This window comes from Haplochromis burtoni, unplaced genomic scaffold (genome assembly GCF_018398535.1).
Source record: "Haplochromis burtoni strain Fernald_Lab_line unplaced genomic scaffold, NCSU_Asbu1 Contig_163, whole genome shotgun sequence".
NCBI classification, from domain to species: Eukaryota; Metazoa; Chordata; class Actinopteri; order Cichliformes; family Cichlidae; genus Haplochromis; species Haplochromis burtoni.
Genome location: NW_024582524.1, coordinates 781,796 through 804,983, shown reverse-complemented (window position 1 = coordinate 804,983; position 23,188 = coordinate 781,796). Strand labels below are relative to the sequence as shown.

Here is a 23,188-nt window from a genome sequence, read left to right as displayed (position 1 = left end):
GTCCGGCGCCACCTGCAGGACACCGGCGGTAACACAGGAAGTGCGCCTGGATTCTCTTTCTCTCTTTTTATTTTTAAACACAAATGACAGTTTCTTTCAGCCGTAAACACTGATAAAAATGTTTATTCTTCCCTTATTGAATCCGTTTCCCAACCCATTTTCTATGATTTTCTAGTTTGGCAGTTTTAATCTTAATAACAGGATACTGGAAACAAAATGTCACTGTATGTTTTAGATCATCTGTGCCTCGTTTAAGTGACCTTTAACATCAACGGAACAAACCATCAGCGTGCGCCTTTAGCATCTTTTCATGCATGTTGCGTTTCAAATGCTTCCATTTGAAGGTAAAGGTTTGGCTTTCCTAAAAAATTAGTAATAGATTCAGATGGCTCCAATCTGCTTATTGCGTTATTAAATAAATTTTGAATAATTTGAGTCATGGTGACATCGGAGTTCATTTGGATCTAAGTTTTAAATATATATATTATGTTGGACTAGTGTCTGCAAAGCCTTTTTCCCCATGAGGGCATTAAAGATCTCTATAAATACATTATTTTAAAACTGCATTTAGGCATATAGACATGTTCAAGAGGACATGATGGCATATGTCAGAAGCTTCCGATCCACTCGTATTTTCCCACAGAAGAGTTTGAAGAATTTACTGACAATAACCTGAAAAGGAGAAAATATCCAAAGAGTATCCAACCTGGCACTAGCAAGGTGTACCTAATAAAGTGGCTGGTGAGTGTATTTATTTCTTTTTTTTAAGCTAATTTTTCTAAAGTTATTGATCACACTTTTCTTGCAGCCATATCTTAGTGTCTTAAACATTGCTCAGTTTCTAGATTGTAGGCAAGAACTGATATTGCATACTGAATACCAAATATATAGTCATATAATATGCGTATTTATCAGCAGACAGTGCATAAAAGCAGCAGTAAACAGAGCAACAAAGTAAAGAGCCTACTTTCACAGACTGAAAGTCACAGTTTTATTTCAGGTATTTCACAGTGAAATATAAATGTGAGGTATTTCAGGATTTAAACAAATGTGTGTTCACTGAACAGCTAATCTACAACCGTAAGTAATCAGACATTACAAAAAACACACAAGTCATATTTAATAGAGCAATGGTGCAAAAGCATGTAGCCAAAGAAGGTATCAAAAGAAAATGTAAAGTTTAGATGACACTAATTGTAAGTCTACAGATGTTTGGCAGATGTGCCTTTTCATTGTAAACAGTGACTGGTGAGTCCCATTCTGAATGATAATCAAATATTTTCATTGGTGATTGATTTGTATGCATTTACAAATATGTAACAATGAGATATTTACATTTATCACTTCTATATTTCAACTTTGTAATAAAAAAAAATAATAAAAAAAACAGAAAAATGTTCCCACTGGAGAGAACTGAAAGCTAAAATAAGTAAATAAATCAAATACAAAAGTTTGAACATCAAATAGCATGAATTGTAGTTAAAGGTATATATTTTCTATATAAATCTATTTTTGTAACATTAGAAAATGGAGAAAATATATATGTAAACCAGCTCGTCATACCACAAATGCCACCACAGAGAAAAGCCGGATTTCCTGTGATGCTTCGGCAATTTGATAAATAAATACTTTATAATCCTTCAACATCCACAGTTCGGGAGTTTACAAACGGGGGATGTGTTAAATTAGATGAAAAGAAGTCCGCCCGTCTTTCTGACTGTGCAGAAGATGCAGAAACTGACTGACAGCTGAAATAGCGACCTCGGTGCCCCCGGTTACAATTCAGGATTCTAGGAGCGCCGCTCCAATCCGCCCAGCAACTGTCGCGCTGTTGGACAAACTGTGTGCCTTTTCACTGGCTTGGAAACTCAACTAGTTTCTCAAGTTCTGATGCTCTGGATTACACAGATTACGACATGGGCCTCCTCCCATTTCTTTGTTTTTTAAGAGTATTCACAAAGATAAAGCACATATAATCTTAAGATGCTCAAAGTGAGGAGAGAAAATCTTTCAAGCCCCCCTTCTTGGTGCCCTGGTTGTCCTCTCGCTGGAGAATCTTGCTTAGGCGTCGGACAAACCAGTTTCTAATTTTAGGAGGCTTGGAGGAAGCTGAGCCCGAGCCTGATCCTGAAGTGGTAGTAGTGGAGGTGGAGGTGGAGGAGGAGGAGGAGAATCTAGAGAGAAGGAAGAGTTCAGTTAAGAGTTACAGTAACTTAAGATTTTGTTGGTTAGCAGGAAATGTTAAAAGCAAGCTATCACCAGCGACACGATCCGAAAAACGTGGAACCAACACGTGCCGCCCGCACATCTTGTTCCCTTAATGCTGACTTAATAGAAACTCAATCACTCAAATCCCAACATGCCTGACACATCACTGTCTCATATGTCTGCAGAACCAACTAAGTTTAATCAAGCAAGGCTGTAACTAAACTTTTGGCTCTGTGCATATTAGTAACAGCAAACCAAAATAAACTTACCTAGGTGTATGAGCAGGCGCCCTGTCCTTGCCAGGAGTCTTGTGGGCATTCATGCTGGATCTGCTGGTTGACTGTGGGGTTTTGTGCTTGCCAGCACTCCCTGGTGTGCTGTGGGTCTTAGCGAAGGTAGCTATAAAATCCCTGTTCACCCCCTTGTACCTGGATGTCTTATTGCAGGCATGGCAGGTGGCCATCTGGGATAAGGAGAAGGAAAGGAACATATCCATTAATAATGCATGCTCTGCGTCTACACTGCGCTCATACACAATGAGGTTTTGAGGTGAAGGCATACATGGCATCCCCAGAGGAGTACTTGGAAGGAAATCCGTTGAAACTTCTTGTGTATAATTTCAACAAATTATGTAAATCCTAGAGAGGAAGGTGAAGCTTTTTGTCATTCTAGCTATTATTTTTCATCAAAACTCACTATTTCCACAGTTTAATGGCTTTCTCTGGGACGCACAACAGTTTGGTGTGGACTTGGGCCTGACTAGCTGTAATAAAAATGGTGCACATGCCACAGGTGACGCAGGGCAACCCGCAAGCCTCATAGATGTCAGGGACACGTACTGACATCTCAAAGCTGAGGAAAAGTTTACAATGAGGTAGAGGAAGCTTACTAATGACAGGAGATTCACTTAACAGCTGAGGCTCTTCCCACTGGCTGTGCCAAAGATAATTTTACCAATGAACATTGCAGATATGAAAATAGTTGGACTGCTTGAAGCAGGATGGGAAAACAATGTGTTTAGCCTATGAGTCGGCAAGGTGGGGCTGTTGCCATGCAATTTCGCCTATTCAGGGTACACTGCAATGTGGAAAGGTTACAACGGGTAACAGATCAAAGACTCGCAGAACTTTGTGCTCAAGAAAAACAAAACTGTACTAATCAATAAATTAGATGTACCATGCTCACATTCAGCTTCATATTCTTATTCTGTGATTTAAAGGTGTAGCTGTGCATGATTCACAGACGCTATCAGAGCTGTTGGCTAGTTCTTTCTAGTTTAACTCTATAACATTTTTTCCCCTACAACTTCTCTGATGCTTGAGCTGAGCCTACTGTTTTATGTAATTCAAAATAAGACACACTGCATTCAAATAAAATATAAACTCCATGTAAGGCAAAACAAGTAGCAGGAAAGTTGCAAGGTAGAACTACAGGTCAGGAGATCCTTGCAATTTAAGACAACATGCATAATAACTCTTGGCCTATGACTGTGTGTCCAAGTGAAATGGTGCATGAAACAGCAGTACATGTCATGGTGTGCACACAGGCAGTTAATAAACCATCAATGATTAATCAAATAAGTTATGGAATCATAATGTGACTCGGACAAACAGATAAAAAACAAAACAACTGACTGCTATTGTAAGCCACAATTACTTTATATATACACTCTTCAGTATTAGGCAGGACTTCTTATCAATTGCAGCCCATTATAAGACACCACAGAATGAACTGAGTGATGGTAACAATATAGAAAATCATCCCAGCATCATGACCCTGCTATAATTATAAGATTTGCCATTTTTTCTGCTGTTTTAACAAACGTCAAATAACTTCAGCTAACTCCAGCACAGGAAAAATAAAAATCTTGAACAGAAGAGCCATTTACACTTTTTCCCCCTCTAAAGTAAAACTTTATTCAAAGTAGCAAATGCAGTGTTCAAAAAAACCTCAAGATCCCTCCAAAACCTAAGCATAAAAAAAAATCCCAGTAGTGACAGAAGCTATCCAGAGTTGCCACAACATTAGAACTGGTTTGAACAGACCACCGCTGCAGAGGTCAGCAAATCTGAGCCAAACTGTTGACAGTCCTGAATGCTGAGGAGATGGAAAACTCACCGACACAAATGTAGCCATTTCAGATTCTGACAGGTGTCTACTGCCGAGTGTTGGAGAGTTGGGTTTCAGTGAACCAGCACTTAGTTCTGTGTTCCTCTTCGTTTTTACCGCACCGTTAGAGAAGTGTTTACTAAAGGAGCCTGCCAGTCCCGCTTTATAGTGACAAAGCCAAGCAACTGACCCACCCATCTGTGCATAGGGGTGTGGCTCAATGAGGACTGACCAATGCTCTGTGAAGCAGATGGACTAAATAACCCCAGACTTTCTCTAGAGGATGGATCGCAGTGTTACTAGTGCATGCAAGATCTTTTGATTAAGTCTATTTGTTAACAAAAGATCCAAACTCAGAACACTTGCATTTAGTAAATACTGCTGAATAACTGATAATTTAAATGCTGTTTATTATTTACTTGTACTCTAGATGTAACGTGAAACAGATTCAAACCACAAAGAATTTTGTGTTCAAGCAAAAATAAACAATAATATAAATAAAAAACCTGTACTGAACAGGAGTAGCTTTGCATAAACACACCTAACATGCAGCAATTAATAAAGCACAATAATAGTGCACTATAATCATTATTTCTGTTTAAATAAATGTGCTTGGTGTGGCCCATCACGTCATCTGATTGACATGACGGGCTGGATCTGATTGAAATAAGACATTTTAGGTAGTTTCCTCTGGCCTTTAAGCCACCTTTCTTCTGACTGGCTGCCTCTTGCAAACTGAAGGTTTAAATCTGACGTCAACTGTGCTTAGATATAACTCTGTACCCCGAGATGACGCAAAGCACATGCGTTGTGCGTGTGCTCACTAACTGAAACATTAATCCATGTTTAGTATGAGCACTCACCATTGTAGCAGTACATGTAGGACACAAAAATAAGGAAAGGCATAACTGGCTGCCTTTTAAGAAGTTATCTTGGGTCAGTATTTTAGAAATGTGGAATTTCTAATCTATGCATTGTATGTGGTTTGAATATGAAGATTTTATTATTGATGGTTTTTGAGTAGCCCTGTGATGCACTGGTGACCTCTTCTGAGTGTACGCCACCTCCTGCTGTATGACAGCTCAGACAGGCTCCAGCCCTCGATGGATAGATGGATGGATATCTCCTAAACTGCAGTTATCTTATAAGGAGTCTAAAATAAATGTAGAAAGGCACATTCAGCTGAGAGAGGACATTCAACAGTGAGAAAAAAAACCTTTCCTCAAACAAAGTATTCCAAACTTGGAATAACTGGTGCTGTTCAGTAAAGTAGGCACACAAAGTCTGGAGTATCTATAAGCAAAGTAATGCACTAATATTAAAAAGGTGCAGGTGTATAAAGATGTTATACTGGAACTAGTTTCTGGTCACATAGAGACATTTTAGACAAATGGATAAAATAGTTATATTAGTTTTGCAGGAAGAATCCATCCTGCTTTTTCCCCTCAGGCCAAACAGATTAGATCTGATTAGTTATGAATTTCGTTTTCACAGTTAAAATATTTGCATGGCACAAACCACTGAAAACAATATTTGGTTGGAGTTGGAGTAACTGACTTTTTAAATAACATAGTTTTTTTGCAGCAATGTAAAATAGTTCATAAACACTCCTTGCATGCAGTTGCATCATTACTGTGATGCACTTGAATAGAGGGTTGTAAGTTTTGGCAGATTCCTGGCAGTGACCTCCAATCGTGTTGGAGTTACGGGATGTGAAACCGCCAAATTCAATGTGGATAGTTCCACTTTTAACCTCCTCCTATCCACTTACATAAATGTTGTGATGCGTACCGTTTGCTTTATTGCACTTTCATATAATCTTTCCATCACCACTTCCTGTTTCTGCAATGATCAAACAATTTCTTCCCATACATCATTAAATTTTTATCTAACCAAATCATAACAGGGGGTATGGGGGTATATCATTAAACAGAAAACTAATTGCTGTTCTGTTATAGATGATATAGCTTCAATTGTAACACATGCTGTAAGTAATAAGAGCTGGAGACATTTAGGTGACAACGCAGATTTTCGTGTTTCAACTTCTGACGACTATGATTTCTTCAAATGATTACTCCAGGGAAGGGAGGGGTGCACATAGTTAATGGTGGGCTAGATCAAACACAGAGAGACAGCTGGTTGCAGATGGATGTTTACAACTAGGATGACCTCATGCTGTTTATCCTCTCCTGGCCTCGCTGTCATTAGCCAGCTCGAATGAAGCGCTGATATGACAGGATCTAAAAATCTTTCCCTAATAAAAAAGTGTGTGCATGTAAGTGCACAGCGGAGATGCTAATCAGCAACTGGAAAGTGCCTAGGAAATGACGCTGTCCACTCTCAGACGACAGTGACAGTAAGGTTGTTGCATAGTGATAAGAAATCATGACAACCTAAAACGCAATCCTAGTCACGTGTACCCGTTTAATTTACGCTAATCCTTCGACATGCGGCGTATGCACTTGCAGAGCCACACGTGAATCGGTGGCAGAGAGAGATCTGATTTCCTCATCTTGGCATTCTGGCAGCAGACAAACCAGCGCATTGGCCAACCAAGCATAAGGCTAATGCGGATAAACAACCACCTATATACACCCCAAGGGATATTAAGCATTTTATTTATTTATTTTTTTGCAGAAAGTAAGGTTCCCGTTCAATTTCATGCCATGATTTTAATACTTGCCAGGAGTGTGTAATTCCCTCTAAACTGTGCAGTCTTGCAGCGGCTCTTTCTGCATATAAAAATAATAAAGCTCAAGTCATAGATTAATGCACGACTTCCTGAACGAAAGAACGCAGGTCTAAGTTACGAACGGTGTAATGGTTTGAACTTTAAATGAGCAAATAGACTGTTAGATAGTTCACAAAGGTGAAAACTTTCAATTTAAATAACCTGAGATCAATGAGATCCTGCAGCTGTAATTCTTGTAGTTCAATCTCTGGCAAGCTGACTGTTGTGTGTAACCCAATACTGTGACAAATGAGAACAGAGTTTAACATTCTCTGAGTCTAAAACAAAAAATCGAATCAAATAATCGGCCAGAACTTTTATTTTCTCTTCCAGAGCATACTGTACTTCTCTCCCAGCATACGACAAACATTCCTGCACTTTGCAATTGCTCATTTTCATGATTATAAGAAGTAGTCAACATTGTTTGCAACACACACACACACACACACACACACACACACACACACACACACACACAAATCAATTCTGCTAGCTTTCTCTCTGCTGTCAGAGGTCAGCTTTGGTTGATTAATCTGACCTCAGCAGTGCAATACTGCCCAAGAGGAGGAAGATGAGTAGAGTAGCAGAGTGAGTCACAGAATGAGGCGTCTGTTAGGACTCCTAAAGTAGAAATATAAGTCATATAATTGTTTATCAGTGCTAAATGTCTATCGTGTGATGAGATGGTTCTGTTTTTGTGAACATCAAAGTATGATTATCCACATACGCTGTGTGTGAAAGTCATTCGAGACCGCATCAATACAACGCAATAAAGCTGAAAGCAGAAGAGCAGTTGGGGATCAATACGAGGCAAGAAGTATAAACTTTCCTCTCGCCATGGCCTTGCTCTGTGATTGGGTGCATGCAGCCACTTAGTCACACTGTCTAGAGGCAGGCAGGCTGGTAAATACACAGACACCTGATCTGAATGCAGATCTCCTACATGCTGCCATAAAAACATATCTGTTTCTTTCTTTCTCGCTCTCTTGTCAGTGATAAAGGTCACATTTTGTCCTGCGTCGCACAAGCCGGTCAGCCTCAAGAGCCAAAAACAGCAAACGCCGGGAAACAGCTTCAAAGACGTGAAATGATGGTTTACCCGCAGTCCTCAACAAACTTATTTCCAGTCAGCCAGATTAGATAAAGAAAAAAAACATTCTAATTCTTCATAATAACTCCCATGTGAGTTTTTATCAACATCTGCTGCCTATGCTAATCTGATTTCTAATACTCCAGAGTGAAAAGTGTTTGCAGGTTCTTTTAGATATGGAGAGGGAAAAAAAACTACAGTAATGTATAAAGTCTTGAGGCATGCCTGATTTATTTATATTTTGCTTCCAAGGTGCCAGACTTTCTTGTAACTTTTAAAGTGGTCTTAAACAATAGTTCTGCAAGCTTTCGAGCATCTTTCAAAGCTTTTCTTTAGACATTTGTTGTTTTTCTAAGAGGACTGTTTTCTTATTCATGAAGCCACTTAACACTGACCTGTGAATCTTTAACACAAGCAGCTAACTCAAGGGACGGCCCAATGTTGCATCTACACATAACACACAGCAGAGAACCCACATTGTAGTTTTAGGCACTATCATCCCGTCACAAAAACACATGGCAAAAATGAAAATCTGGGCATGGTGTGCAGTGTGTGCTGACAGAAAAAATCCAGCAAACGTGTCACAGGACCTGAGAGATCCATCTGGACATTCACTTAAATCTATCTACTACCTCAACCCGGATTGGAAATGGTCTCAGTGGAAGAGTGGCTGTCAAGAAGCCATTCTGGAGAAAGGGGAACAAGGAGAGAAGGCTGAGGGTTGGACAAATTACACAAGAACTGGACTGAAAATCAGTGGCAACAGATCTGATGAAGTGATGAATCCTAACTTGAAATTTTTGAATTGTAGTCAGTAAATGAATGGGATTATTTTGCAGGGATTATGTTACTTTGGGAAATATCATACAAATGTTTATATTTCTCGTTTTTGCTTCTCTTCATTTCCCTTTTTCCTTCTTTTTTCCTTTTATTTCACAGCCTTAAAGGTACGGGCTAATTACCCCGAATGTACAGATCATCTGTAATCCTTTTCTTTTTGTTTATATGTATAAAAGAAAAGCTCTTGTAGGGAGGTGGTTATGAGCAGTGATGGGAATAACGGCGTTACAAGTAATGGCGTTACTAACTAACTACTTTTTCAGTAATGAGTAATCTAACTAATTACTATACCTATCTTTACAAGGCCGCTACCGTTACTAACAAGACAATGCGGTGCGGTCGCGTTACTATTTTTCAACAAACAGACGGTTGAAGCTGACAAAGTAAATAGTTTTTAAAGGTGAAATGTAGAGGGAAAATCAAAAGTAGTCAGAAATGGCCAATTATACCCTCATTTTTCAAGTAAAGCAATAGTTACTTTTCAAGTAATTAATTAATTATATCTTGTAACTCAGGTTTTTTTTTTGAAGAAGTAACTAGTAACTATAATTAATGACTTTTTCAAAGTAACTTGCCCAACACTGGTTATGAGAGACGTACAACAGTGAGTGTCTACAGCCATCTATAAACACATGGTGGAGGCTCTGTCATGGCTTGGGGCTGCGTTTGAGCCAGTGGTGTTGGAGATCTTGTCAAAACAAGAATTATGAAAACAGAAAAGTACCATGAAAAACCACCTGGAAAGGATCTAATTGGCAACGACTCCCATTTTCCAACAATACATGATCCCTTTAAATCCAGGTATCCCAAACATACTGCTAATGCAATAAAAGCATAGCTGGATATAAAAACACATAATGGAACACCATCAGTCATGGGCAGGCCTACCAACAGCCCAGAACACAATATTATTAAAGCAGCATGAGAGACAGAGAACAGAAGAAAAGGCAGCCAACATTCAAAAAGAGCTCTGAATAAATAATAATAATAAAAAAAAGTGACAGAAATACTTGTCAAAGTCCCTCAGACATTATCTGTTGAAGTTTATGCAAACCAGGCACTACATACTTTTAATATATTTATAAAATCATGCAGTTCTGAGTAGTTTAAGAATACAATAGCAACATTTGATGACCTAGAGCTGTCTGCATTTGTAAGTTTAAAACAAACAAACAAACACAACCACAGAGTACAGTCTGCATTTAAATTTACAAAAATCTTTACCTTGGAGATATATCTCCACCCATCAGGCTGTTCAAAACACAGGTGAAGTTTTGAGGCTGAGGAATAAAGAAAAGAGCCCAGAGACAGATCTGGATTTAGAACTCTGCCCTGATTATTATAGAGATGACGAATGGCCCGTACTTGGCTTTACAGAAGACATGCAGCGAATGCCATTAATGCACACACGTGCTGACAGATTCAATTTCAGAAAGCGTATGATTCAAATTGTGGTGAGTGAGGATGCGAAAGCCGAACAGAGGGAATGCCAAGTTCCAAAGCAGACTTTTTAATAGTTGCATCAAGACGTTAATTGAGAGATGACATGCTGCAGTGGTACCACTTTAAGTTCTCTATATGGGGTTTATCCCGCATGTGTACTCAACTACAGACATGATGACAGTGGAGAGAAGAAAGTGTGGATGCTTAAAATAATTAAACTGTATGTTACATTATGCATATTTTGGTTTTCGTTTGCTCTTCAAGGATGTCAGTTCAGCTGGCATCAGTTTCCCGTGACTCCTGCCATTGCTACGTACAGTATGTAGATGTTAACATATTTCAAATGCTTTACTTAAATACCCACACACGTGGCACAAGAGTGAGTGTTTCCACCTCCCACTGTGACTCCTCTGTTTGTATCGAAAAAATGCTTTCATCTCTAATCATCTGTCTTTCCCAATATTTTTTCCCCTCTTGTAATCCTGCTCCCCCTCAGCGGAGCCTTTTCTGCTCCCTGACAGCAAACAGGCAAAACACCAGCTAGACATCGCTGCCTCCTGTTTCCTGTCATGGCCTCAAGCGGCACATTTTCCACTAAAGATAAATGAAAGCGAAATGTGGTGAAGACATGGCCAAGAAAGGAAGGAGAAATGGAGAAAGCATAATGTGAGAGGTCAGATTGTGGTCGGGTAGATGAGCTGAGATAGAACTTAAGAGAGAAGTAACAAGAGAGACTGGAGTGTGTAAAGGTACTAGGATGAGAGCTGGTCAGTGAGGTCAAGAAGAAGTGGTGACTTAAAAAATAAATCACAGATTTGAGTCGCATCAGAAAGATGGCTCCGTGTGCAATGTGCCAAAAACAGAACGACCTATGATCTGTCACTTTGCTCCTTCATATCTGGTTCATCTTGTATTCTGAAAACGCACTGAATGAGAATGAATAAAAGGACCAACAGAAATATTTTTCCTAATGCAGACATGCACTAATCACCCGAAAAAACATGAAAGCACAGAATACATTTTCCTTGTGACAAGCAACTCTGATAGAAAGTCTAAAACTAAACTCAAGGAGGAAGAAGAGAAGAATGTAGGAGGACAATAGGCTATTCTTCGCTCCATTTAGGGTCTCTGCCTCTTTTGTGGCACTGCATCCAACCTATTCCCAGATCCACTGCTGGATAACCCGCTCAGCACGCATAAACAAAGTGATTTATCGCAGCACTAAGACAACTTTACAGGGCTGAGGAAAGCCTGTCATGCACTGGCATCCCACCACAAGGGCAGCACACACACACACACACACACACACAAACTCACACACACACACACGCACACACACACACACACACACACACAACACACACACACACACACACACACACACACACACACACACACACACACACACACACACACACACACACCACCCAAACGGCAATAGCAATACAGTGTGAAATCAAGGGGATTTACACCCTGGAGTATAAACGCTGCAAATCGCTTGTGTGCATGACTATAAATTTGTATTTACTGGTCCAGTGGTCCCTTCTGATGTTTGCATGCTTACATTTTAGCTAGAAAAGCTGCTCTTTTAAATTTACTGCAAAAATACACTGTTTTAAGGCATGTGCATTGAAAATGGCACCTATTACAGCAGGGTGCAGCATGCACATAGGGTGAAGCATGCACATAGGGTGAAGCATGCACATAGGGTGAAGCATGCACATAGGGTGGAGCATGCACATAGGGTGGAGCATGCACATAGGGTGCAGCATGCACATAGGGTGCAGCATGCACATAGGGTGCAGCATGCATATAGGGTGGAGCATGCATATAGGGTGGAGCATGCATATAGCGTGCATGTTCAGGATTATTCACACTGCTTCAATGTTAAAGAGTTTAACTGATAATTCGTGCAAAGACTTTCTAAATGCAGATAAATGAGAGAAATGCAAATATGAAACTATAAAAGATCGATAAAAATATTGACATTATTGACAACAAATCTCATCCACAAAAAGGCCCCGTAACTGTTCTGATGCTTCTGAAAACAAATGAGCGCACCAGAGAAATGAGTCTTTGCATTTACAAATAGTCATACGCTGTTTAAAATAAACACCTGTCTCCTGCTCAAGATAAAAAAAACACACAAAGGTAAATTTACACAACAGACTTACGTGGCTGACCGTAAGAGGAGACTAATATACTGTGTACACAGCCATAACACTTGACTCTGGCCCACTGAAATGAAGCAATTAAAAAATGAAACAACAACAACAACAGGTGCCAAATTCAATGGTCACTGTGACACATTTCATTTCTCATTCTGTGGATTATTTTTCATGCATTTGGAAAATAATAAAATAATGATTCCCCTTTTATGCTCTAACTATGAAACCAAGTGGATGCCAATCTTTTTATCCAAGCTCGTGCTGAGCCCTTCTTCCTGTCAGAGCTGCTTTGCTCTTTTCATCAGCGTCGTGTCAAGGAGGAAAAGCAAAGGAAGCTTTTCACATTCCACCTCTTATCGTCACGACTCTATCAATGTGCATTTTAAGCATATCAGCTTGCTATCGCCCTTTTACTGAGCACAAGTCTATCATGACCCGCATGTGTGGCTTGACTTGCTGTCTCTTGAACATTGGGCAGGCTAGTGACCATGAAAACAGAGGTTAAAAATACCTTGGAGGACATTCTTGGCGCCATATTGGTTTACGAGGAAGTCATGTGATGGACAAACATCCACACTGTTCATCGTGATGATTGTTGACAAATGAGTCGGCGGAAACGTGAATAATCACGGCTCAATGTCTTTAAGAGTGACCTTCAGTATAAAACACACAGCATAGTTCTGTTTAGCTACGAGTTTAATAACAGGGGAGCCACACACGCTTAAGGACAGGATGTCTGGGACTGATTGGACCACATGTGTGACAGCAGATCCATGATCCCACGACCCATGCGCTGGCTTTGGAGGCCATTAAAATACAGTGAACTAATTGTCATGTTAAAGAAACCAGTTTGAGCATGACTTGAGTTTGATTTGAGCTTTTTAACATGGCGTGGTAGTTCTTTTCAAGCTCCTAAGACTACCACAGACACTACCGCAGAAACCTACACAGACATTGTGCCCAGCCCTTTATTTTTTTCTTGTTATTTTATCTAACAAGTATAGCAAGTATAGCTTGTTCACCTTACTATCATGTTGTGTATCCTTCCTTGATCCAGGATCTGATAAATCTCTTTATCAGACCCCCAATCTCACCTTCACAACAGCCCTTAAAAGTAGAAGTGCTGCATTAGAAATTATAACACAAGGTCCCTGCTCTTTTTGCAGTCCATGATTTGACTCCTTTCACCTCATCTACCTGCCTTTCTCCCTCTTGCCCCTTTTAATATTTCGAACTTCATTCTGCATTTATTCCTCTCACCATCTTTCTTTTTTTTAAATCCTGCTACCGCTCTCATTCTCTATCTACCTCTTAGCCCTCAGAGTCAACAGATACAAAGTGGAGAGTGGGTTCAAAGTGCTTTGTGTCGTGAATACCTGCATACTAAATGAACCAGACCAGATTTTAATGATGCAGCAGCATTTCCACTAAAGCTGCTCTTCATTAGGCTGATGTCAGATCGCTAGAGGGGCTCTTCAGTGCTATCACCGGTGCTGGGGAAAATGACCCTATAGCTGCATGCTCCATCACTAGCTTCCTCATCTAAATGGGTTTATCAGTAGAGTGGGTGTGTGCTGGCCAAAATCTGTTTTTACATTTTATTCTTGCTTGGTGCCATCCATTAAGACGACAGACAAAGGGGACCACTATAACAATTTGGGAGAGGACTGTGGGGTGAACAGAGTGAATGTTGACAAAGCACTCTCTAGCAACATTAGCTCTTACAGTTAAGCCTAATGGGACAACTGTAAGGCTGGAGCAGTAAGTGGAGCACCATAATGATACCAGACACTTTCTGTGGAATGAATACTAATGACTTCATCGATTTAAATGGCAAAAATGGCTCAAAAAATAGATTATGAGACAATGCAGGACTAGTTAAGTTATAATAAACTGATCATTCTTTTTCTTCTTTTTCTTTTGCATCCAGGCTTCTGCTTTTCTTGTGGAGTTTTCCTGTACTTCATGTGTCTGTGAGGTTTCTCTTCAGATACTCTGGCTTCCTCCCGCAATCTTAAGACATGCATGTTAGGAAACCCGGTGATGCTAAATTGGCTGTAGGTGTGAATGAGAGGATGAACGGTTGTCTGTCCCTCTGTGTTAGCCCTGTGGCAGACGGATGACTTGTCCAGGGTGTACCCTGCCTCTCGCTCTACAAAAGCGAGAGGCAGGGCAGTGTAGATCTCCCCTGGCTCATTTATGCTCTGAGGTCAATAATAGCTACAGAATAAGCAGTCAAGTCCACACTAAAGTCCAAGTGATATTTAAGAGAATACAATCATTAGAATATGGTGGGTTATCAGAAGCAGCCGTATTAACAACAATTAAAAAAATACATATTTCACAAATAAATCACATATCAGCAGCTATCCCACATATCACAAAATAACTACTGACCTTTAGTTTAACATCACTACAGCTGAGGAAACTGTTCAGCCTTAAAGCTGGGATTACTTGGTTAAACCGAGTGAAGACTCAACACGGAGAAGCATGCACCATATAACCAGAACAAACTCCCAGACATAACCAGAGGTGTGCTCTGCTCTTTTAAATCCATGTTTGCCATGCGTTGCCTTCTTTTTTGGAGAGATTTCTTTATATCTCGCACTGCACTGGACTCGTCCGTGATGTTTACTCTTGTGTTTGGTGCTATCTTATTTTTTATTCTTTGTAAATACATGTGTGCCTTTCTTTTATGTTCCTTTGGCCCTGCATGTTTTATGTAAAGCACCTTGTGTTGCCTTGGTTTTGAATTGTCACTTCCATTGTACTCCTGAACAATATGCTGCAGTGCAGTAAAACACATAATCAGGTGCTTAGATTTGTAGTTTGTTTGCCTTCTCACCAGTACCGACGAGGACTTCTGGAAGCGGCACAGCAGATTTTTCTGCACCAGGCTGAGCCGTTTGCCTCTGGCCTTCCTGAGCAGGACACTTTGCACCCGTGCTGATGGACGCTGCTTGGGCCTCAGCCGCACATGGTGATTGTCAGGGTGGAGCCACTGGCAACAGTACGGACACACCACAGTGTTGTGCAGCATACTGGAGAACTTTTGTTTCAGAGGTCCTGAAAGCAAATGAAAGACACAGACAATCTAAAATGTATCTTTTGAACAAAATAACAATCAAACAACCAAAAATTGCTGAAATGGACAGTACTGCACAAAAGTCTTTTGATCATTTGATTGTTGGGTTTTTCTCTGTATGTATTATTGTAGGGTCCACACTACAATATAAAGCGCCTTGAGGCGACTATTGTTGTGATTTGGCGCTATATAAATATTGAATTGAATAAATTGAATTGAAAGTCTTGAGCCACCCTCCTTTTTGTCTTACATTATCTTCCAAGTAACTAGATTAGAGCAATAGTTCTCCAGGCTTTCTTAAGGTCTTTCAAAGTTTTTCTTTGGCCAATAACTAGTTGTTTTTTTGGCTTTTATTCCTGAAGACTACTTAAAAAAAATGAAAGCTACCTCAGAGAGTTCAGGTTGTGTTAAAGAATAAAGGAGATCACACCAGATATTGACTTTCAGACTCGTTAGAATTGTACAAACATTTCCAAATATAAAGAAGCGAGGGGTAGCTCAAGGTTTTTGCACAATACTATATGCAAGCGTGAGACTGGCCCCTTACAATTTAAACAACGAGGAAATGAGATTTATAACAGAAAGGTGATAGTTTGATCTTGGAATTTTTCATTTAATAGTCCATATTTCTATTTCCATAGAAAAATGTGATCATTTTAATAGAACTCCAAACAAACACCACGTTACTTAGTTTGGGACGAGTCTTTGTGCTATTTAAGGAGAAAAGTCTGAGGAGCCTTACTAAATGGCACCACTCCCGTTTTATGTGGTTTCGGCTGGCATGGGTCTGAGAGTTTGTGTGTCTGTGAGTGTCTACGTGTGGGTGTTTGATTCCACTGGGCAGTCTGTTTGAGACAGCTGGCTGCCTCTGAGTATTTGGCGGAGGATTTAGTGAGTTTTATCAACCTTGACAAGCCAGTGACAGGGTCCTACTTACTACTGCATTCTGTGTGTGCTTATTACACTCTGGGGCAGAACTGATGAAAACATGCAAAAGTGAAACAGGAAGAAGAAATTTTAATGAAACGGGAGTTCGTTCAAGGACTCACGTCTCCGTGAACTTACCGTTAGCCTTCAAAGACCCCTGCCTGGGAATGAGAAAGAGGAGACGAGTTTGAGACTTCAATTATAACCGAGTTTATGTCAAAACACAACAACACGATCATGAGGCATCATTTTAATAATGTACATCTTGTATATGTGCATTTTTAAAATACTTTATTTGTAATTTAACGTGCATGTATCCTGAAATGCTCCTCTCAATTTACATCACAACAACTCCTGTAACGCTGGACCAGTGAAAGAAACAAGGTAAGAGACAGTGTGATGGAAAATATTGAAATAAATACGTTTATTGCTTGCATATTTGCATAAAATAGATGTTTGCAAACACACAAATTACAAGATGGAAACAATTTTTGGGGACGGGAAAAAAAAAAAAAAGACTATCTATTCCCATTATGTGGAGTGGAAAACATGCAACTGGAAAAACTGGTCTCTCCCAAACAATACGGGGCAGCTTTCCAAACCAATTCAGTGGCTTCACCGCCCATGCGGCTGCCCCCGCTTTGGGAACACTCGCAATGAGATATTTTAACTGAGTCACAACTAAGCCACACTAAAATTAGCTCAGGGCTTAAATCGATAAAGGGACATTTATTGTCCGGCTGCACGTGTGTCAGGGACAGACAGAAATAGGGCTGTCTGTTTATGGAAAGGGAGGAGGGCGCGCGGGGTCGGCTTTAATCTGGAGTTAACCTACGGGCCTTTGCCGCGGCGTCTGGTGGCAGACGTTTGTTTATACGCTCCGCCGGCATCCTCAACCCCGCCATATGTGAAACGGTGCATCGTACTGATGGATGATTTCAGATACAGCTGAGCACGCTGTGGGCTTTGCAACATATCTGTCATCAGTCACTGCACAGTCTGAATCACTGTCTCTAGATACTACCCCCAATTTAATAATCAGTGACTGGATTAAGCTGTCAGATTATATAGACGACCTGTCAGCAGATAATACAGGAAATGAAGAGAAACTGTATGAGGCCGATGTGGTGGATTGTCACTCTGTTGTGAAGTGATGATGACTCATGGACCTTGAACAATCCCAGAAATGCAGTTAGTTGTTCGGAAAGCTATTTAATCATTCTCTGCTGACATTTAAAAAAAATAAAAAATCCTTTTCAGGAAGTTAGTTGATTTACATTTCCCATGGTAGTTCACATCAGCACTATACAGTATACATTTTGATAACAAAAGCAAGAGCTTTTTGTTGGCATGAGATGAAAGACAATCCTCCAACAACCAGCCTGCTAAAAACAACTGAATGACTCAAGTTCGGAGACGAGGAATGTTTTTAGGGAATCTTTTTCTCCCTTACCACAGCTTCCTGAATGAGCCAGCTCTCTGAAAGGCTGCACCGCAAAGACTGCTTCCAGTGTGCAAATCTTATTAACATACTTGTCATGCATCTCCTTTTAAGTGCATGCTCGGTTGTGGCGATAAACGCTGAAGATACGCGTCCTACGGATGAACTGCTGACAGCTGGGAGATCAACGAAGCGCTAGAGGATGCAGTAGGGCAGTGAGGGGAAATTATGTGTCGGCTACAAGGTAATAATGTGATTATAGACAGAAGTGCTGTCTGCGGCATGAAATGAAAAGCATTATGAATATTTTATTGCTACCATCAGGGAAAACAACAGGGCTGCTGGAATATCTTGAAAAACCTTCACCGGAGATTGTAACTCATTCAGATATTTAGACACAAAGGCCTAGCACAGGTAGCAGCTTCACAATCAGTCCTTGAAATACTCTAGAAAGTGTGCCCCTCTACAGCACCGATTCACATGGTTTCATTCATCACCTGGACCTTACAGCGAAAGAGGCCAGCAGGTCCTTCTCAGTCTGAGGATCATTTGCTCCTGCTGAGAGCAGATGTAACAGGAGTGATACAGTACGAGAGGAAATGAGGGCAAGTGTTGGATAAAGGGAACGGAAGAGGGGAAAAGGCCTTTAAAAGGTGGTGACAAACAGCAGGAAAAAAATGCAGTGACAAATTTAACAAGACAGTGATGCCGTGCTTAGTGATGCTGCCCTACAGGAGGAAGACTGGGTTCAAATCTCCTGGATGGTTGAATTTGAACTTCATGCCGCAATCCAAAGACATGCATGTTAGGATAACTGGTGATTCTAGAATCGGTTCTGGATGTGAGCTTCATAAAGTGTTTTGAATAAATGTAGCTTTTTGACTTAAGCACTCGAGTGGTCAGTGAGGACAGTCAGCAATAGCTCGGCTTGGCTCAACTCTGTTTTTATGGTTTCCCATTAGGTGGTAATACCTAGGACCAAATATTTTTTTTGTAGCCACTTGCCCGGAGTTCCATGGGCGTCCATCAGCATTGGCTAGTCAGTGGAGTTACTCGAGGACTCATAAGAGTGACAAAAATCCAAACTGGTACTGTTGAAACGCAGCGATGAGGGAAATGGCTAAATAAAAAACAACACCGTGGTAACCGAGTCTGGAAAAAAAGCAATACATATAGCCTGTGTCGTATACAAATGATGTCAGAGGACTTTCGACCTCCTTGCTGTAATGGCCCTACGCATATTGGAGTCAAGTCAAGTTGAGTAGGTACTAATGAAAAAGAGGCTTAAGAGAATGCAATCCAAGCATATCTGGATTAACCTTTAATTCTTTGCCCTTTGGATAATTCTTTTTTTTAATGAGAGGTTTGTCATATTTCAGGCCTGCTTCTAGAACGAAATGACTGGGTGGGCATCAAAGATCGGTGAGGATGATCTCTGCCTACACAGCTTACTGGGGCTGAGGCTCTGAAGAGGCTGAAGAGGTCCACACTGAAGACGTTTTCTCCCGCTAAAAACAGTGTCCAGATGACCAGAATCGACTTACCTTTCCTTACCTTGATGATAGAGCATACATCAAGAAATGGCAGATATGAGTTGAAATAAAAATAACAAAAATGCTTTGTTGGCAGGTCAACTGGTGAACAAAAAACAAAAAAAGGCAACAAAATCATTGCTTCAAGCTAGCAAACAAGAGGGTTAGATTTCTCTGTTTACTTTGCAAATGTGGCATATAAATTGATCCCAGGGTGAGCTGACAACACGTGGCTGATATCCTTCTACAAATCTATGTGTAAATCTGTTATAGGGCATTCTATCAAAAGATACCTCAGCCTATACTCAGTTGCCTTATGCACTCCACATATTCACATGGAGAGGCAGGGAGATCCCAAAACAGAGCCACGCCACCAAATATAAACTACTGCAGATGGAAATATTAACCTTCTTTTGACTACATTGGTCCTGAATTAGGTTTGTTAGGCCGACTAAGTAGGTGATTTCTTTTGGGAATGTGGTATGTCACAGCCAAAATGAAGAAAACAATCAGAAGTTATTAAGGAACAATCATGCCTTGAAGCCCTCTTGCTTTTGCTATATATTTCTCCCACACTAATTACTCAAGAGTTCCAATAATATTAACCAACACACGGCAATTGCAGCTGTACTTCTAGACTGAAAACCATGTGAGGCCTGTGTGAGGACAATAAAAGACAAAACAAGAAACCAAAACAAGTTTCCAAATTGTTTGTCCAGCAGACGACATGCATATTTGTTTTGGTAATCAGAACAGCCAGTCAAGGTCTAGTTACCAGACACGCAACTATGATTACGAACTTACTGGAAAAAGCTTCACTGATTCAACAACGTGAGCCACAATAAGCACACCAAGTACTTGTACATCGAATTCAACAATAGGTGTAATGCCCCATGCAAACATACATACTAACTCTTTCAGTCATTGGCCTGGCAGAAGGTGAAGACTGTGCCAGAAGGCAGTAACACCATCTCCTACAAATATGCGGAGTATGAGCGTATGAGTAATTGCGCACCCACAGAACAAACACTCCAGTGACGCATTGGCCTGCAGAAAGTGGAGACAGTGGAAACCCCCAAAGGAACACATGGACATGGTCGTAATTCCTCAGGATTCAGAACATCAATGCACTCTGATCACATACACCAATGTATGCCGACTCAAATATTTTCAGTTCCTCTCCTGTCGCGGGTGCACGGTTTGATCAGTTGTGCATTCAAAGCATGCGTCTGAGGCTTTTATTCGTAGCATGAGTCCCTTCCTGTATGCTGCCTCTCATATTATCACTCGGATCACTTAATTAGCTCATGGCACTAAGTGTACATTTTGGCAGTGGCTGTTCATTGTGTCTTCTCTGCCAGGCACTTTGGCGTAAAACCAGTGAGGTCTCTGAGTTACAAAGCCAAACATTTAGATTTGTGTCCTGCCTGCTGGACAGCTGGTCAGAGTTAAACGTGTTCAAAATGTTCTCAAATACCACAGCTAATCATAGCCGGGGAATCTGGGGAACAGATCAATGTTATTAAAGCAGCAGTGGGTTCACACACATCCGGAAAACGACCCGGACTGGGGTTTTCACCATTAAAACCTCTGTTTTTCTTTCCATTCATGGTTCTGCCCACAATTTCCTGGCTCAGGTAAGAGAGAAGACAAGCCAAAGGACACAGGGACATGGCTGAAACCCAACTAATGCACGAATCGCAGGAGTCCACACATATATGCACAGTCTAAGGATTGTGGAAAGAGCCTACACAGACATATGCACATTTTAAAACATTTTAGATGCATTAATGCTCAATTTAAACCCTAATAAAGAAGAAAAGTCTGTATACTAGCAAGTGGGCACAGCCTGAGCGCATGCATGAGCGCGCGCACACACACACACACACACACACACACACACACACACACACACACACACACACACACACAAAGGCTTAAGAGGATTTCTCTTGAAATTACTTCCAGCTTTCACCACAACACGGCAATCACCAATGTCTGGAACGGCTATCAGACACCAAAATTCTGAAGTTCAAGAAGTGAACTGTAAATGATGAATAAAATCATAAAGTGGCTATAATAACTAATGTGTTTAATTCTGATTAAAAATTCAAAGACTTAATTACAGGAATCTAAAAAGAATAAGACACCTTGGGAATGCTGGATCAGGGCTCTGTTTGGGTTTGTTTACCAACCATACAAGGATGAGGCTGAGGCTTACATACTGCCTGGCTCTCTTACCCGATGATTAGAGGGACTGTCTGCACCACCACCACTTTGTTTACTTCCTTGTGCTTTGATTTCAGAGCTTGTTAGGAAGATGTCTCGTTCTCACCAATTGAAACCATTTCACCAAACTGTAATTCATTTAAATTGAAACTATCACTGAGGCATTGCAGAATTGCCCACAAACACGAGCAGCCACGGCTGGGACTCTCACATGGGCTCATGTCCAGCTACAGTAAGTCACTGTTGTAGAAGAACTACAGCAGGCTAAACTTCAGTGGAAAAGTACAACAATTCATGCTCCAAAACTTCAACACTATTGACACCTGAGGCACCACTAAAGACCAACGTAAGCAGCAGCCACATCTTATTTTTAGACTTCACTGTATTATGTGTTTCTGCAGTTTCACTGTAGCCACCAGTGATCCGATTATCCTCGAGGTGACTGTAACACAAAAAGTTATAAAAAAGCAATGAAAGCACGAGCACATAACCCATTCTTATTTAAATTAACATGTGAAAAAAGAATGAGATATAAACAGTGGCTTAATATGTTTGACGTCAGAGCTCAACCAATCTCAAAATGATTGACAGGACATCAGTTCCAAAGCTATAGTTCCTTATAACTGCGAAACTATAGCCTGAGTAATAAGGAACTATAGTGGGGGCTACAATCATAATTTCTTTTCAATTTCCCCAATATATATATATATATATATAAACAATAAAGATATTTTGAAATTATAGCTCTAATTCTAAAGCCCTGACATCATCGTCGAGCTAGAAACTTTCCCGGTCACACTGGGCGAACACCTCCACCTAGCGTCCACTTGCTAGCATCACAACAATAAAGGACTGCAAGTAAAATATACTTTTAAGTGGTATTCGTGTTTGGTTATAGTGAAGTATCTTACATGTAGAAGCGAGATAACTCCGGGCAGCTATCCTTATACAGCAGAGAAGCGTCCAGCAGAAAGCTGTTTGATTTTATCTCAGGAGAAATCTCCATTTTTCTGATGATGCACGTGAGAAAACGGAAACTCTCCTGCGAATGCAAATAAAAACTTCCTCCGTAAATGATTAGCCGGCTTAACAAGTACAAAGTGGAGACTAGACAGGCGTCCTTTCCACTACTGGAGAAGCTGCAACGGAACGACTGTAGAAAATTCTAATTCTCATCAAGTCTGCATTGAGCTAACTAGCGTTCCAGTTAGCTACCTCCGGTCGCGAGATTCTGACGTTACTTGCATTGGATTATGGGAAACTGAGTAATTAGGGAACACATGGCGGAGCGTATTGATTTCAACACCATTCTCTCATTTGATATTGCAAAAAAAGAAGAAGAAGAAGAAGAAGAAGAAGAAGAAGAAGAAGAAGAAGAAGAAGAA

At 40.5% G+C, this 23,188-nt stretch overlaps 1 protein-coding gene across 1 annotated transcript; it reads right to left on the bottom strand.

Moving 5' to 3' along the window:
- Positions 1-110: 110 nt before the first annotated feature.
- cunh18orf21 (chromosome unknown C18orf21 homolog) lies at positions 111-23,158 on the bottom strand. The gene is made up of 5 exons (XM_005932935.3): positions 22,715-23,158; positions 16,740-16,762; positions 15,435-15,655; positions 2,478-2,671; positions 111-2,174 (listed from the first exon to the last, which is right to left on the bottom strand). The coding sequence occupies exons 1-5, from the start codon at positions 22,807-22,809 to the stop codon at positions 1,988-1,990; spliced, it is 720 nt and encodes a 239-aa protein (XP_005932997.1). The 5' UTR covers positions 22,810-23,158; the 3' UTR covers positions 111-1,987.
- Between the last annotated feature and the right edge of the window lie 30 nt (positions 23,159-23,188).

Excerpts from the sequence above, each read along its gene's own strand:
- cunh18orf21 (XM_005932935.3), bottom strand. The coding sequence starts at position 22,809 with ATGGAGATTTCTCCTGAGATAAAATCAAACAGCTTTCTGCTGGACGCT. Across the intron at positions 2,672-15,434 it reads AGAAGTCCTCGTCGGTACTG|ATGGCCACCTGCCATGCCTG; the intron begins GTGAGAAGGCAA and ends TCCTTATCCCAG. Across the intron at positions 2,175-2,477 it reads GCGCCTGCTCATACACCTAG|ATTCTCCTCCTCCTCCTCCA; the intron begins GTAAGTTTATTT and ends CCTTCTCTCTAG.